This window comes from Danio rerio, chromosome 9 (assembly GCF_052040795.2).
Source record: "Danio rerio strain M-AB ecotype USA chromosome 9, GRCz13ab, whole genome shotgun sequence".
NCBI classification, from domain to species: Eukaryota; Metazoa; Chordata; class Actinopteri; order Cypriniformes; family Danionidae; genus Danio; species Danio rerio.
This window is the reverse complement of record NC_141029.1, coordinates 42,404,892-42,422,822: the sequence shown is the minus strand read 5'-3', so window position 1 is coordinate 42,422,822 and position 17,931 is coordinate 42,404,892. Positions and strand designations below refer to the sequence as shown.

Below are 17,931 nucleotides of genomic sequence, written 5' to 3'. Positions count from 1 at the left end.
ATAAATCTGAGTACTGTAAGTGTGTTTGGCGCTTTAGTCAACTCCACTAAATATGTCACCATGATGGCTTGTTGATATCTGAGGGATCACCTGTTGTCAAAACTAAGAAAACTCAAACTGCAGAGAGCCTGTAGACAAAAAAAAAAAAAAAAAAGGAAAGCAGCAGAGCCAGTCCTAAAACGAGAGTAAATGTCTGCATGCTTTTGAAAAGGTGCTGACAGCTTCAAGAGCTGAAGCGATTAAAGACTGACACAGATATGACTTTTCTCTACAATTAAGACTTGCTTAATATGCAGCTTGTTAATTTGTAATGCATGATCTGAATAAGCAATTGTTAGACTGCATAATGCAACTCATTATACATAGTTTGCTTGGAACAAAAGCAGCATATAGTTTACATGACAGACCTCTTTTCAGATATTTGTCTTGTAGGATATAGTTTTTATAGTCATGTCTGTACAAGGACAGATTATTAATGAGGAGGAAAATGAGTGTGCTGCATTTTTGGTTTGTGCCTTGGTGCGCTGTTAAGTGGCCTCAAAATATATTTTGACTAAAATTTAACAATCAAATGATATAATTTGTTTGCTCATTCATTCATTCGTTAGTTAGTTTGTTCGTTCTTTAGTTAGTGCATGCGTTCGTTGGTTCATCTGTTCAATTATTTATTTGTTAATTCATTCATTCGTTTGTTTGTTCATTCATTCATTCGTTCATTCATTTGTTCATTCATTTATTCGTTCATTCGTTAATTTGTTCATTTTATTCACTCATTCATTTGTTCATTAATTTATTTGTTCATTTGCTCATTCATTCATTAATTAGTTTTTTCATTCATTCATTTGTTCATTTTTTCGTTAGTTCGTTAGTTCATTCATTCATTCATTCATTCATTCATTCATTCATTCATTCATTCATTCATTCATTCATTCATTCTTTCTTTCATTTGTTCATTCATTAATTTGTTTGTTCATTCTGTCATTCATTCATTTATTCATTTGTTTGTTCATTCTGTCATTTTATTTGTTAAGTTCTTTCATTTGTTCATTCATAAATTCATTTGTTTATTCATTCATTCACTAATTTGATTGATTAATTGATTGATTGATTCATTGATTCATTCATTCATTTATTCATTCATTCGTTAATTTATTTGTTCATTAATTAAGTCATTTGTTCATTCTTTCATTCTTTCTTTATTTCATTCATTAATTTATTTATTCATTCATTTGTTCGTTCATTCATTCATTCATTCATTTGTTAATTTGTTTATTCGTTCACTCATTTGTTATGCATTAATTAATTAATTAATTCATTCATTCATTCATTTGTTTATTTATTGTTCATTCATTCATTCATTCATTCATTCATTCATTCATTCAAGCAATTCTGCCGCCAACTGTTCATAAAGGTCTTATTTTATAATTTTATAATTATTTTTATTTTTATAATTATTCTTATTTTATAATTGACATTAATAGCATTTTTAAATGTTATCCATGAACTTGAGAAAACTATGATACTACTAAAATTATTTGATGAATAGGAGGTTTAAAGGAACAGCATATTTTTTACAATCGACGCATTTAAAAGTGTATGCTCATCTATATATTTTCCTGTCAATTATTTTGCGTATTTATCTTTTAAAGCCTTTTCTGACCTAATCCTATTCACAATTTTACGTCACATAAATATCCAACTTTTTTGATTGTATCTACCCTAATTGTATTTTTATATCCTATAAAACACCACATTTATTTAATAATCAAATAATTTTACAAAATTCTTCTCCTAAGTCCTAAAAGAGCTAGTTTGGCTTCCTACTACACCGTCTCTCCAGCAAAGCACAAAGAGAAAAGGTGAAAGAAGGCTGCAGTGAAGTAATTGGCTGTTATTCAGTACTTTATTCTCTCAGGGTTTGGATTGACAGGATTATATGAGCAGGCTCTTCCTGAACTTTCATCAAAACACTGTAAAGAAAAAAAAAGGTATTGAATGAGAGACATTATTGCTTTGCTTTAGAAGTGATGAGATTAACTTTTGTGTGTTGGTATAAATCCCGTAGCCTTTTCAGTCATCTTCAGTCTGGGGAACGTGACATTTAATAAGTCACATAACAGTTCGGGTCAAGCTGGGTTACACACAGGTCATTGTGTATAGCTTATGATAACGTGCTTCAAGTCTTCATTTCAAACTCCATCACTCAGCAGTCATTCGCAGTGATCAGTAACAACAACAATCTCTGATTGGTCTACATCGAAAAGCCTTCTCGGTGTGTAAGATTCATATCACAGTGGGGTGCTCCTACTCCTGCCGAGCCAAGTAAATACAGTCCTCGCCAAAAAACCGGCTGAGGAAATGCCAATGTGGCCCACAACAAAGGTTACCCTGTCGGCTTCTCTTAATTGGATCAGCTATCAAGAGCTGTGATGCCCTTTGATTCGCATTCGCAGCTGGACCTCGGTTGCTGTTTTTTTTAATTCAAAGAGATCTCACTGGACACTATTGAGCGATGAGGCCTCGTTTGCTTAATGCGCAATTGAAATTCAGATCAAAAAATGGATCACTGCTATTTATGGTTTGGGCTTTCAGTCAGGATGGGAGGTTAGATAAATGGTTTTAATGATAATGAAAGGTTGCAAGTTGTTCTTTTGCTCATGCTTAGATAAAACATGCAGGTGAGATGCTGTATTTGTGTAGCTGATCATTTTATCAAGTAGGTTTACATGGGTAAATCTGAAAACATTCTTGCAGGAAATTCATGCCTTTTTTAATGCTCACATATTTGTTTATTTGTTCATTCGTTAGTTTGTTAAAACAATTCTTCCACCAGCTGTTCATAAAGTTGCATAAATTATTTTATAATTGACATTATTGGCATTTATAAATGTTATCCATGAATTTTGGAGGAAACCATGATACTTTAAAAAAAATATTTGATGAATAGAAAGGTTAAAGGAACAGCAAATGTTTCACATTGACGCATTTGAAAGCGTATGCTCATCTATATGTTTTCCAGTGAATGCTTTTGTGTATTGATCTTTAATGCCTTTTCTGACCTGATCTAATCCTATACACAATTATATGTTGCTTAAATATCCAGCTTCTTTGTTTGTATATACTCTAATTGTATTAATTTATTCATGTTTATTAAATAAATAATACAATTCCATGACGGAATGATAAAATTGCATTGACAGATGACTGTATCCGCATCAGTTTAAGTAGCAGAATGGATCAAGTGCGCATGAACTGATCTACTCTTCTTATCTTAAGAAATAACACTCAGTAAGGGATAATGTATATCTTCCACTTATTACACAGCTACAGTTCTTGCCATAGACACAAAACATTGATCTGATCTGTAACAATTTAACAAAGCAATTTGCATAGTGCAATCTACACTAACCTATACTTTTATATTAGTTTATATATATATATATATATATATATATATATATATATATATATATATATATATATATATATATATATATATATATATATATATATATATATATATATATATATATATATATAGTTGAAGTAAGAATTATTAGTCCGCTGTTTAATTCTTTTTACAATTTCTGTTTAACGGAGTGAAGTTTTTTTTTCAACACTTTTCTAAACATAATAGTTTTAATAACTCATTTCTAATAACTGGTTTATTTGATCTTTTTCATGATGACAGTAAATAATATTTCACTAGATATTTTTCAAGACACTTCTATACAGGTTTAACTAAGTTATTGAATAACGATGGTTTGTTCTATAGACTACTGAAAAAAATATTGCTTGAAGAGGCTAATAATTTTAACCTTAAAATGTTTTAAAATATTAAAAATTGCCTTTATTCTAGCCGCAATAAAACAAATAAGAATTTCTCCAGAAGAAAAAATATCATCAAACATACTGTGAAAATGTCCTTGCTCTGTTAAACATCATTTGGAAAATATTAAAAAAAGAAAAAGAAAAAAAAGAAAATTAAACTGGGGCTAACAATTATGACTTCAACTCTATCCATCCATCCATCCATCATCCACCCACCCATTGGTCTGTTGGTATTTCTATCCATCCATCCATCCACCCATCCACCCACCCATCCATCCACCTGTCAGAATAATCAGTTGTTATTAGAGATTAATTGTAGAATGTTGTGACTGACCATTCAGTATCAAGTATTCCTAAAAGCTGTTTAATTAGTTTTTCTTAGTCACTTGGGTGCGTTTCTCACAACACTAGTGCATTTCCGCACAACAGTTAATGCATTTTTCAAAACAATTAGTACAAACTGCAAAACCTAGCTGATAACCCGCAAAAGCACGTCATTTGCTTAAAATGGATAGTTTATTCCCCAAAAGCAAGTATTGATGTCAATGAAAGTGTCAGTGTCATCAACATGAAAAGTCCTGACACAATTGTTTATGAACAAGATAGTCAAATGGCTTTATCAAGTTTTCTTTATGACAGTTTACTCTGTACATTTTTTCAATGCAGAAATTATAGATTTTGTTGACACTTCCAGAAAATGCTCAAGACAGCACTAGATACTATTTGCACAGCCATATGAAAACTACAGTAAAGTTAGACATTACTGCATTTAGTGAGGTATCTGAGTGCAAGACACTGAATATGTATGTTTCACATTTTTACTGCATTTGCTCGTTGCAATTCTAATTTATTCACAGCATTGTGCAAAAGAATAAATACATTCTTATTTACAACAAACATAAACTTCCTTTGGGTAGAGCTGTGCACAACTGTAAACAATATTGGAGAATATATTGGAACTGAACCTACAACATACACAGGTCTGTAAGCAAATGATAATGTTAAAAAATAGCAGAGAGTTGTATGAAAGCAATTGATGCATGTGCAAAAGCATCTGTAATGAGTTGGAAGGAATGAGAAACTGCTACTATGATGTGCACAAATTATTAATTGTTTTGAGAAATGTATTAACTGTTGTGCAAATGTAAATAGTGTTGTGAGAAATGCACCAAAGCCACTGAGAAAAACTGTAATTACATGAATGAGCATCAGAAACTGGTCAACCAGAAACTGGATATACAACTTAGAAAAGTTCAAAGTAAAACAGCTTGTAAACAGTATATTTACATTCATATAACCATCTCTAAATAAACAAGACCATAAAGTGGTTCCACTTTATATTAGATGGCCTTAACTACTATGTACTTGCATCAAAAAAAAACATGCAATATACTTACTGTGTAAAAAATAAAATAATGCAGACCACTTCTGGTGCTCTTGAGGGGGGATTTGGGTAGGGTTAGAGACAGGTTTGGTGATATGGGTAGGTTTCAGTTTGGGTAAGGGTTAGGGTAAGTAAAATGTAGTAAATTAATAATTTCAGTGTACGTACATATTAGTTAAGGCCCCTTAATATAAAGTGGGACCAAAAACGTCATTTTTGGTTTGGTTTTGGCCCAGTGTATACTGAATTTTTTGTTACGACCCAATATTTGTATATTGTAAAATGCTAGACAGTTCAATATTATCATAAAAAATGGGGACTTATTACGTAATACAGTAGAAAACTTTATTATTAGGAAATACTATTACAGTCAAAATAAATTGTTTAATGTCTATTTCACTGTATTATAAAAAAAGTAAATTAATTACTTATGGAAACGAAAAAGTATAATTTTTAGCATCATTCCTTCTGTCCTGCTTTAAGTGTCATATGTTCTGGCAGAAATTGTTTAATGTGCTGATTTGGTGCTCAAGAAGCATTTAAAATGATCAGTGTTGAAAAAACTTGTGCTGCTCAATTATAATTAATTTTTTGTTACATGCTAGTCATGATTTGGCTTTTAAATTGTGGTTTCTTTTGATGAGAAGAATAGGTAATTGGTTTTAAATGTAATAAAAGTTTGTCCTTCTGCTCAAGGTTGGAGAGAACATGCAGGTGAGATGTTGTATTGATGGAGCTGATCTTTTTATCAAACAGATTTACATGGGCAAATACCTCTAGCCGAAAAACATGCGCTTGCATCAAAACGGGATTAATCGGTGGCCTAACAAAGATGGATCTGATTTAAAAGTATTAGAGACCCTAATTAAAAACAAACCTCTTGACTTCGGCACCTTTTTAATGATTTAATCTTCTTGTTAGCCACAAAGTAGTTTCCTTATGTTTTGGTGCTTAAATGAAGTGCTCTACCCTTGCCAGATTTTTGGGGGCTATAGTTGGCCTTTAAGTTCTTCTATAAATCAAATATTGAGTCTTTGTTTATTGAGGAACCAAATTTAGCTTGACATATCAAAGAAAACACTGCGTAGCACAATAAAATGCTGATTTTGTCAAAGCTGGCCAACCCCATGTTGAGACAACCGAACAGGTGAATGGTAATATATCAGATGTTGTCGGATGGGAAATTCATCACTCAGTGTGAGACTGAATTACATAGACTTTCCACCCCATTGTAATCCTGATATTAAACATTGTTCGGGTTTTGATCCACTGGTAATATAGCCAAAGATAATAATCTTTGCTATATATTTAATGTCTGGAGACGGTTGCCTAAAAAGGCTTGAATTTACATTATCTCAAGATTACACTCAATGAATCAGATGCAAGCATGAGATGAATGCTAATGATAGCTTGTTCTCTAGAGAGAGGATTCAAGATACAAGCATTGCAAAACTAGGAAAAAAAGATCCAAAGCATCTCAGTTAAGATTAAACACATAATTATTAACGTGGCCATTGAAGGATAACATATCAGAAACATCAAAGAAAATCTGTGATGCTTTTCTAAAAATCTTTGAATATATATATATATATATATATATATATATATATTCTAAATTTTATATATATATATATATATATATACATATATATATATATATATATATATATATATATATATATATATATATATATATATATATATATATATATATATATATATATATATATATATTATAAATATATTGGAACAGAATTTTGCTTAGTGTATTAATTTATCAATGTGGTAAATTATAATTTATTATGTCGCAAATAAATTTATTGTATTGAAATCAGGGGTGTGCATATTTATCAGTTATGATAATATCAAAAGTGTCGTTTTAATGATGGGCAGGCTGGAATTATTCACTACTGCATGATCAAAAGCAGTGATTAGGCAAATTTAAAAGCAGGTAGAATCACTCTGGCTGTTTCTCAATACCAAGTACGCAAAGTTTGGACTTGCGTTCTTGGAAGCTGAGACTTGCCAAGTTCAGACTTGGAAGAACAAACTCCTGAGGATGTGAGTACACTAGTCAAGTACTTCTTTAAATGGAATGGCAGTGTTCTATATAACATTACTTACTTCACTATGGATTCATCACTGTACATTAACAATAAAATTATTTGATTATATAAAGCACGGCCTTAAAATTAATAATATGAGCAAATATTTTTGATTTAAGAAAATATAAACGTAATTCACCATTAATGTGGAGTAAAATCGAGTATTAGACTCGTGTCTTTGAATACCAGATTTAATAAACTTCAATGGACATTATACAAGTATACAAATACATGACGTAAACAATAAGAAATAAAGATAATGAAGACTAACCGTAAAATAATTAAAGACAATTATTAAAATAACAAAATAATACTGTCAAAATAATACATCTGAGAACACATATTAAATTTAAAAGACCAAAAACCAGCTGTTAGATACACTCAAAATATATTAAATATCATGTTTTTGCTACAGTGGACAGATAAGATCCAGCGGTACATCCAAGATAGAATGGCCGATGTAAAGCTCTCGCCAGGGAGGTGTTGATGGAGCTCCATAAAAAAGGAAATCAAACACAGTCTAAAAACACTTTTCTATTAGGAACTACATTCTTCCGCCATTCATTCATATCTGCAGCTGACATCAGAACAGCAGAAGCTGTTACTAATTTACCAACGTCACTTTAGAGTTAGTGTTTAAATGATTCTCTAGCGTAATGTTGCTAGATGACAAAATATGATGACAAAACAGGTGGTTTTGCTGACATATTAAGATTATAAGGCTGAAAGAGACATGAAATGCCCTCCGTCTACATAGATATCTCCTTACAGTATTACAGTCTATAACAGTCTACAGTATTTCTCTGTTGCAATCAGGATATCACAATAATTAACCTCGAAAAAAGCAGTGCAATCACTACCAGATTACTGCTGTGTTTGCGATACGGAAAAATGCTAAACACATGCGGGAATGTGTTCTTTCCTCTGCCAACACAACACACATTCCTGTTATGCGAGTCTCATCTCACACTCAATACACTACAATTATAGGGTATAAATACAGCCCTACAACATACAAAAGAGAGAGATTTTCAAATAATATCATGTACCAGTTTAATAATGATTTGATCAGCTGTAGTTTATTATGCGGTCCTGTCGCCATCTTGTGGAGAGACAACATCAACCATCTTTGGTCTGCTCAGTATGGCAAGCTAATGGATGCCGATTCGATGTCTCTCAGAAATTATAAATATTTTAAAATAGGCATTATCACAAACTACATTCTCGACAAAAAAAGCCTCAAAAGTACATTATTTTGTCCAACAGCTGCAATATTTATCAAACTGTAGAGTGTCCTCTGCTTGTTTCTGTTTGTGGGTGGAGTAATACACAAGGGTGAAGAGTCGGTATGAGTGCTGTTACTGGCAGAATGGCTATCGGCCAATCAGATTTAAGAACCAGACAGAACTGATGTATAAAACTGGACATCAAACAAAAACTTAACATTTTAGACATGGTATTCTCCTTTTTATTTTTGTTTTACCATTGAAAATAATTCCAGACAAAGCCATAGGAGAATGTTTGTGCATCTCTTTGTTGTTTCATTGCTGGATAAATCTGATAGAAATCACCTGAAATTACAAGGTTTTATCTGTGTTTTGAATAATTTTGAGGTGATGAGCTTAAAAGTTTTTGCATTCCATTGCAATCGATATGTGTGTAACATTTGTTTTTTAAATAAAAAGTCTTAAAATGTAAACAACTTAATAAACCATTCCATAATATAAATGAGTTGTCATTTAATTAGAATACGTCAATAACTCAGTTTTGACAAAAATGTCAGATAGAACCTTATAATTCTAAGGTAACGGTATGTGCTGAATTTACAGTACTTGTATTACTTGTATTAAAAGTATGACCCACTGACTGCCAGTGAGATTCTGAAGTGCATATTATGTTCACTTTCTCATAACACCACAGAGAGCTTTTGTGCATGGCAGTGGAGAGCTGGTGGAACGCGTAATAATGAATGTACCATGCCTGGATAAAATAGCGAATGGCATGTGTAGTATGTCTGAATTACATTCATACAATTCACATATATTCAAGAGCGTCTATGATCTTAGAAATGGCCAGCCACTTGCATCTTTTTTTTTTAAAAGAATCAGAAGATTGAAATAATCTTTTGCGTGAATGACTGAATCTGCATTAAAAAAGAGACTTTCCGCAACCTACCGGCAGTAGTTTCAGAGGTATTTACCCATGTCAGTTCTAAAGCAGCACAAGCACGCACATTTAAAATGCAAAAATCTGTGAAAAAGTCTGCGTTCGAGTTCTCTAGAGAGATGAAATCCATAAACGGTACTAACAAGTGCTGGAAACAATGTAAGAGGTGCACTTCCAAGGTGGAGCCCAAAGACTAATTTTGAGTGTGATGATTTATTTCTTTACCCTTTGTTCATATCTAAAACTTAAATTACAGTTTGCAGTTGCTGAATCAGCCCACGTAAATTGTGGAAATAAACCTTGTAGTTGAAAGTAAAAATTAGTGATCTTGCCAGTCGCGTTTCCAATGTGGTGTATTTTAGTTCTCACACAAACAACTTGCTTTACGTTGGGATTTAATTCATATAGGAGTCTGTTAGGCGAAAATGGAATGTAAGAATTGTTATCTGCAAACCTGCCAATTACAATTAATAATTTAAAGTTATTTTGTATACAGTCAAGCTGAAATTATTCATACCCCTGGCAAATTCTGACTTAAAGTTACTTTGTTTTGTTTTATTGATCGTAAATGACACAGGCTTCTCCCAAATTATAATAAGATGTTATACAAGAAGTATCGTTGTGGGAAAAAATTTTCTCAGCTTTTATTTACATTTGAACAAAAAATAAAGTCAGAATTTGCCAGGCGTATTGCTTTGCTTTTTGTTCATATCTAAAACTTAAATTGCATGTGCATGGAGCATTTGGTGAATCAGTCCGGTTCTCAATCTCTGTCAATTATTTATACCTCGGGCAAACTCTGACTTAAAGTTACTTTGTTTTTTTTGTTTTTTTTACCATAAATGATGCAGGCATCTTCCAAATGACAATAAGACTATATACAAGAGGTATCATTGTGGAGAAAAAAAATCTTAACTTTTATTTACATATTTTTGTCAAAATTTGTCAGTGGTATGAATAATTTCGACCTTGACTGTACATGCTGTATAATTACATACTTTTAGATAGGTCCAGACAGAATCTGCTGACATTTTTTGCTGTTTCTGCACAGAATTTTGTAAAAAAAAAAAAATCTTCAGATTTATGCAAAATGATCGAAACATTTTTTTCACCCCAACGCATTTTAACAGGGCACTATAAAGGCTAAAGAACTTAACTCTCATATTTGCTTTTTGCAGCCCAGGGCTATACTCTCACCATGTATCTTTTCTAAAACATACAGTATAGTGTAAATGCTTGTTTATTACTAAGATTATATTTTAATTGAACACCACATCACATAAGGTACACATACAGACCGCCTATTTAGTATTGTGAAATGGCAAAGCTGAAAATATGTGGTTAAAGCGCCACACAGCAGTAAAAAGCCGCTGGCTCACCAACTACCGCCGCCGCCGCAGTATGAACGGTGGCAAATGGAACAAACTGAAGTAGTGACATCTGTTTAAAATAAAACGCAATACCTTTTTACTTTTATTTAGTGCTTACAATGAAAACCCAATTAGATCCACTTATTTGGTATACAAAGCAAGTCTCATTTAATATATTTACTAAAATACAGAAAATAGTACTTTACAAACTGTACTGTAAAAAAATCAATTGAACATTTACATTTTAGTCAATAATATTAATGAAATATTTAAAAACTGAATAAATATGAACTTGCAAGCATTTCCACAATAGACCCCGCAATTGGCTATAAATATGTAGATTTCTGCATGTGCAAATTCCGTGCGAACCAACTTAAAGTATAAACTAGAAAAGACTAAAAGCACTGCTGATCTGAGGTAACTTCTTAATCTTCACCAAAGAGCATTCTACATTAAGGCATCCATGTAACACTAAATACCTTATTTATTTGTCAGTTCTGTCTTCTGAATCACAAGCTGGACTAATAGTTCATCATTCCTCACAACACATGTTTCAGTTTGTGGCTGATGGGTCTTTTTAAAACGGCTTCAGTGCTTTGTTGTATGATTGATTGGTTTGCTTTCTTCATCCGATCGATATAAATAACTTGAATCTAAAGTCAAGAGAAAATGCACGCTAGTTTTAAATGGATTGCTTTGTCGAGAGGATTTTTTTCTGTAGCACAGTTCTAATCAAATTACAGCTGATAGTGATGGATAGGGCTTATCACAATGAGCTGGACGAAAACAAGAAGAAAACTATGCCATGATGCACTCATGCACAGACCCACCCACACAAACACGTATGTTGAAGGACGTAGTGGTGTGTTGATTTGTATGTGGTCTTGAAAGCAACTTTAAGAATTCTCTCACGATTTTGATGAGACAAGAATTTGAAAAATCTTGTCATGTGTGCAGTCTTACTCTCTTAAAAATACATTTTCTTTATTGACGTGGTTACACAAAGAGCCTTTATCATCCTTGGTATTCTTCTACTTCACAAAAGGTTCTATATAGTGAAAAATTACTTTTGACACAACTTTCTAAGAAAACTTATTTTAACCTGTTAGCCAGCACTCACTTTTTGGGGTTTTACACCTACCTAACTTCAAATAGTAACAGTTCTTGACTCCAGAAAGCTATACAGACACAAATTAGCTTTGAAAAGAAGACTTTGGGCTTTACTGTGCTAAAAGGTGAAGTTTCATGCTCAAAAATATAAAAAGTTATACATTATTAAGTCTTAAGAAAAAAATTGTATTGTTCAATATTTGTTTTTTCATATACAATTACAAGAAAACATTCATGTAATTTCCTGGAAAAATATTCCTTAAAAGCCAAGTGTTTCGTGAGTTTACATTTCAAATTTGATTAGAATAGCATGCAAAATGAGATTTCTGTAAAAAGTTTTCCGAGGCTATATCGTTGTCCTTCTTTCCCTCACTGTCAGAGGCATTTTCGCAAAAATGACCTTCCCAAACACTAACAGTTGCTGAATAATTTGGTTAATATTCACAGTTCATGTATCTTTGGAAACATTTTTTGACACTTTGGGTTTTGATAACCATCATCTAGAGTTAAAATGAAAAAAGTCAGAGATGCTTAAAGGGATGATGTACACAAAATATATATAAAAAATAAAATATATAATATAAAAAACAATATATAACACAAAAGAAGATATTTTGAAGAATGTTTGAAACCTGTAATCATTGATATCTGTATTAAATAAATACTTTGTCAATAGTTAAAGGTTTTTACTTGTTTGTAAAAGAAAAAAAATTGGAAAAAAAAGGAAGAAAAAAATCTAACTGGTGTACTGTAAAAATCAAACTGGTGCACTGTAAAAAAATTAAGTGGGTACAAAAAACAAAGCAAAACATAATCGTTATTTCCTTTAGTTTTTTCTTGTTCATTCAACTTTTGAAAACATCAGCTGTACTTACCTAAACTTATTGGTCAGTAATAAAAAAAATATGTATTTAGTTTGGGTAACAAGATTATTTAATGGTTTTCCGGAGAGGTGAACTACCCTGTAACGAAACATTTTAAGTTGTGCCAACCTAAATTTTTTTTGTCTGTAGAACTGCAATGCCTGAAGTTGATTAAACAAAAAATATATAATCCTTTTTTCTATTCATTTTTTTCTTGTGTATTCAACGTTTTTTTTTTTTTCTTTAATTGATAGGACAGCAGAGAGTATAGATAGGAAAGTGTGGGGAGAGAAGAAAGGGGAGAAATTGGCATGGGACCTCGAGACGGTAATTGAACTCAGGTCGCCATGAACATCGGAGTGCATGTTTCAAAGCACTAACCACTACACCATTGGCGTCAATGTGTACTCAACTAAAAAAAAAAAAAAAGAAACTATTGTAAGTAGGAAATTGGTACTAAGCAAAAATACATTATCAGAACAAACAAACATAGTTCAATTGAAAAAAACAAAACAGAGACAAATGTTAACAAAACATCTATTAGACAGAGTTAGAAACAGGACAGGAAGTAAAACAACAATAATGGTAAAGACAAGGATCAAAAAATGGCAGGACAAACAAGGAAACATGCTTTGTAATGCTTCACGTGTGAAGCAGGCCTTCCTGTTTTTTTCTCAATTAAACTATGTTTGTTTGTTCTGACAATGTATTGTTTAATAGTCTCAATTTCCAAAAGAGTTTTTTTGTTTACTCAACTTGTCAGGGCCTGTACTTTTTCTATCAATTACAGGTGAAAAAAAAAACAAACAAACTTGAGTACACAAGAAAAAATCGAATGGAAATAAGGATTTTTATTTTTCAACTTTAGGCATTCCAGTTCTGCAGACAGAAAAAAAAAATAAGTTGGCACAACTTAAGTTTTGTTACAGAGTAGTTCAGCTCTCCATAAAAATCTTGTTAACCCAATAAATTGTTTTTTGTATTACTGACAAATAGTTTTAGGTCAGAGCAGCTGATGTGTTTTAAAAGTTGAATAAACAAAAAAAAAAAAAAAAAAAAAAGGAAATAAGGATTATTTTTGTTGTTGTTGTACTGATTTAACATGTTTTACAGTGGGGAAAAAGTCAAGAGTGAGTAAATGATGATTGAATTTTAATTTTACAGTAAACTATCCCTTTATAAACTGTTAATTCTAACGTTTTATGCCTCAGGGAATAAAATAATAAATGGTATGGCATTTGCTGTAAAAACCCCTTTTAGTGACTACTGTATGTTAAGAGCCCTGAGGCATAATAGTGAAACTTGAACATGATCTATCAGTTGAAACTGTATAAATCCACCTGAATTCATCAAAAACGAGAAGCTTTTTCCATTTGGGTAATTTATAAACATTAATTCTCCTATAAGGTTGAATTCAAGTTTTGACTGGAATGAGACGTGTATGTTAAACAGTTCAATACCCGCACATAATAAAAATTCGACAGACAGCGTGTTCCTACCTTGAACTCCTCCAGGATTTTATACGTCTTCCCTCTGTATTCACAGAAGTTTTTGACCTCCTTGCATTCGGGGCAACAACCGTTGTGTTCCACCTTGGTGCACTTGGGGTGTATTTTAGGGCACTCGGGTTGGTCACAGACCGGTCCGTCCTCCGTGCACACGCACGGGCAGTTCGAGTGGCCCGGGAAGAAGCGTTCCCCGAGCTTGTACACGAAGCCACTGTCATCCACGCAGCCTTTCCCTCGGTAGTCATCGAAAATGATGTCATTGTTGGCAGTTCTCTCGGCCTCGTCCGCGGCGGGATAGTCCTCAGGGCCGACAGAGGCCGGCGAGACAGCGGCGTTCAGGGCGAGCAGCACGACGCAAATCGCCGGGAGAAAAGGGCCCATCCTTCGCCGCGGCTGTCTTGACGCATTCAAGGAGAGTGTCTCAGATCCCTTAAATTGTAAGGCTCCATGCTGCAAATATGACACTGAAAGAAATGTAAACAATCCGAAGCTTGATAACTGGACATGCATTTTTGTTGTCTTAACTGATAGATGGACATGTCATGGCAGTTTACTGAAAAGTTACCTCAAATAAGAATGTTTTACCCTAATAATCATTTTACTTTGCAATATGTCACTGATTTTATATTAAATAACCGCAACACGGTAGAGAAATAAAGACATAAACTGTAGGATTCAATGTTGCAATAATGCGTGCAGCGTTGTTGTTCCCTACTCCACTATTCATGCGTAACACCAATCAAACATATTCAATTTAAATTGTTTATTATTTTTGAATTGTTTCTAATTTATTTATTATTCTGAGTCCAGTAGAAGTATAGTGGAAAAAAATTAAAATATCCTTCCAATCCGGCCAATCAAGGGGTATATCGTGTATATTTATCCAATTAAATACATTTCAGGGTAGGCCTACTAATTGAGAGTTTACAAATCCAGTTAAAAAACACAGTAAATGTTACTATTCCCTTGATACTTAGAATAATGTTCTGTCCTCATGAGAATACTGATCATGAATGTGTTGGTAAATACACTCGTGTTGCTAATTACTATTGGGTGGTAAAACAGCAGCCTTTGTCTCCCATACTAGTTCATCCTCAGTCTTTTATTCCCATACAGAATTTTCTACCAGCTGAAGAAGCCATGGAAATCTGAAGATTCAACTCTCATAAACGAGGTGTGTTTTCCTTCTGAATGTATGCTCTGGTTGGTGTGAGTACGCACTGGAAAGGGAGATGGTGAAGATAATACTTTGGGAAACATCAAAACTTAAGCATGTGTACGGGAAAAATATAGTGTCTAACGAATAAAGTAAATCACAAAATACAAACCCAGATAATCCCAATCATATCGACAATGCTCAACAAAGTTGTCTATTTCCCAGGGACAACAGGTAGCTCCCCAGCTTCTAATCCCTCACAGCACTGCAGATGGGTGTGCATTGACCATGTCCGTACATTTCTACGCTCCAAATTTCATCTACTCCAAGAGCCCCGAAGAAACGACACGGTTTTTGTGTCATTAACGAGTGCGTAATGGGCTTCGGTCCAAATGCCTCTTCACTCGTGAAAGCACGAGAAATTAACCAGAAAACGGCACAGTAGTGTGAGATTCGGTACTTAGAAAAGCACATAAGCTGCCAGAGGAAAGCACTTCAAAGGAAGAGTTTCTTTTTTACATTGAAAGATAGTCTAGTATTGACAATGTGTCTAGACCGTAATAAAATGACTGCCTCTGGCATGCTGAATGCATCTGTGCAGAGACTATTTGCCTTGAACGTTTGGACAAATGCATAAGTAAATAATATTATTGTGGACATGCTTATCGTATTTCATTGAAGCATTCCAATATTACACATTTAATCAAGTGGCTGGATTAGACTTACCGCGCTGAAATGTCTGGCTCCACTTTGTTGGAATCGTAATCAAGCGAGCAAGTGCACCTTCGTGATGATAAGACCACAAAAATCATTCCAATTCGAGTTAGAGGAAGAATAGTGCTTACTCCAACAGAAGAGATAATCCGAGCGTCTTTAATATTTACAAGCGAAAGCTGATCATGCCCACTTCTGTAACGACATATCCAGAAACGCAATTATCCTTCCCCGATCATTAAGTGACCTCTCACGATATGGAAAAGGACGGGAAAAAAGATCCAAAACAGCTGTACAAATGCACTTCCTTCTTGAGATCATCTAGTCATCCGCGGCGTTTAAATCAACTCCCAAATACTGCAGGTGGAACGCCATTTGGTCTTCGGCACCTCCGCCGAGAAAACAATTTGATGTCAACTTAATAAACGAGAAGAGATTCGATATCATTACGTTTCCCCAGTGTGAAAGTAAGTTTATCTACACCGGAGATGCTCGCGCCGCCAGAGCAGACAGAAAAGCATCGTCTGAGACAGCGCTACTAAGTTGAGTGTGGAGAGGAATGAGAACAGAGGAGCGTTTCATCTTCAATAGCTCTCCTCACAGTGAGTTCAGCACCGCGGACAGCGGCGATCTCAGAGTTCAGCACCGCTTCATTCTGCACTAGACCGGCGCCTTCATGCAACGATTTTCTCGTTGCTTCTCTAATCATTAACAATTTTGCGAAACGTGCAACAGGACAGTCCCCGTGGAACAGAGGGGAATTCTTCTCAGCGATTTCTTTGTAGTTTCTATAAAGCCATTAAATCGAGATCGGTCACAAAATGTGGATCCGAGCAACACTTTGCATATCCTGATTAACTGTAAACCGAAAGCACAGAAATATGCAAAATTGTTGTGCGGAAGGTAACCCATAGGGGCCACTGCATTACTGTATTTTATAGTAAGCCGAGGGTGGGCAAAGGAGGCAGCGTTATTAGTGCCTTTTGTGTCCTTCGTGAACATTTAAGCAATGCAAAGCCTAGACCAACTTTTGCTGTAATATCATATATATTATTCTTACATCGACACAAAATCCCCCAAAAATATTCATTTTATCACTTATTATTATGCAATTTTACTTTGGAGTGTTTGCTGTATTTTTGTTTCAGCAGAGTGCAAAAACATGTTATATATCTAAACTATTGGGGAAAACAATATTTATATGCGATTTTTATTTATTTTGACAGATTTAAACATGTTTTCTGTGATTATACCACTCATAACTCCTACTTTTAAAAATATTTACAACTGCACATTTTTCCAGCACATGAACTCTTCAAGGACAAGCAATTGCTCTCCCGTTTTATCACTTAATCTAATTATTTATTTTGTCAATAGGGGGCGATCTTAAAGTATCAACCTATCACTATGCCCACTGAAATTTTCGATTCATAAATGTAAATCTTTAGTACAAAGCAATTTTTTTTTATGGTAAAATGGTTTATCTTGTTGTGCTTTAACCCTTTAACTGGCATAGTAACTGTCTGATATACTGTACATTTTGTTTATATGCCATTAAAAGAAAATACTCACAACAATTTAGGATAAAGTGGTGCAGGAACACAATCAAATCAAAGAAATTGGTCGAAAAATAAGTATTTGAAAATGTGTTATCTATATCTCATCCATTTCAATGGGAAATTGCTGTTTATTAACAGTTCAATATCTTTGTCTTACAACGTTTA

The 17,931-nt window shown here is 33.5% G+C and overlaps 1 protein-coding gene across 3 annotated transcripts in view; it reads right to left on the bottom strand.

The window, feature by feature from the left end:
* vwc2l (von Willebrand factor C domain containing 2 like) overlaps positions 1-16,758 on the bottom strand; it is a 71,582-nt gene extending 54,824 nt beyond the window's left edge. Inside the window, exons 1-2 of one of the 3 annotated variants that reach the window (XM_087265809.1) lie at positions 16,220-16,758; positions 14,329-14,801 (exon numbers count right to left, since the gene is read on the bottom strand). In XM_087265809.1, the coding sequence (XP_087121935.1) occupies positions 14,329-14,718 (390 nt within the window). In that variant the 5' untranslated portion in view covers positions 14,719-14,801; positions 16,220-16,758. Of the gene's footprint in view, positions 1-14,328; positions 14,848-16,219 lie in introns of those variants that run through there. The other 2 variants (NM_001128564.1, XM_087265808.1) reach the window with 2 other exon arrangements.
* Between the last annotated feature and the right edge of the window lie 1,173 nt (positions 16,759-17,931).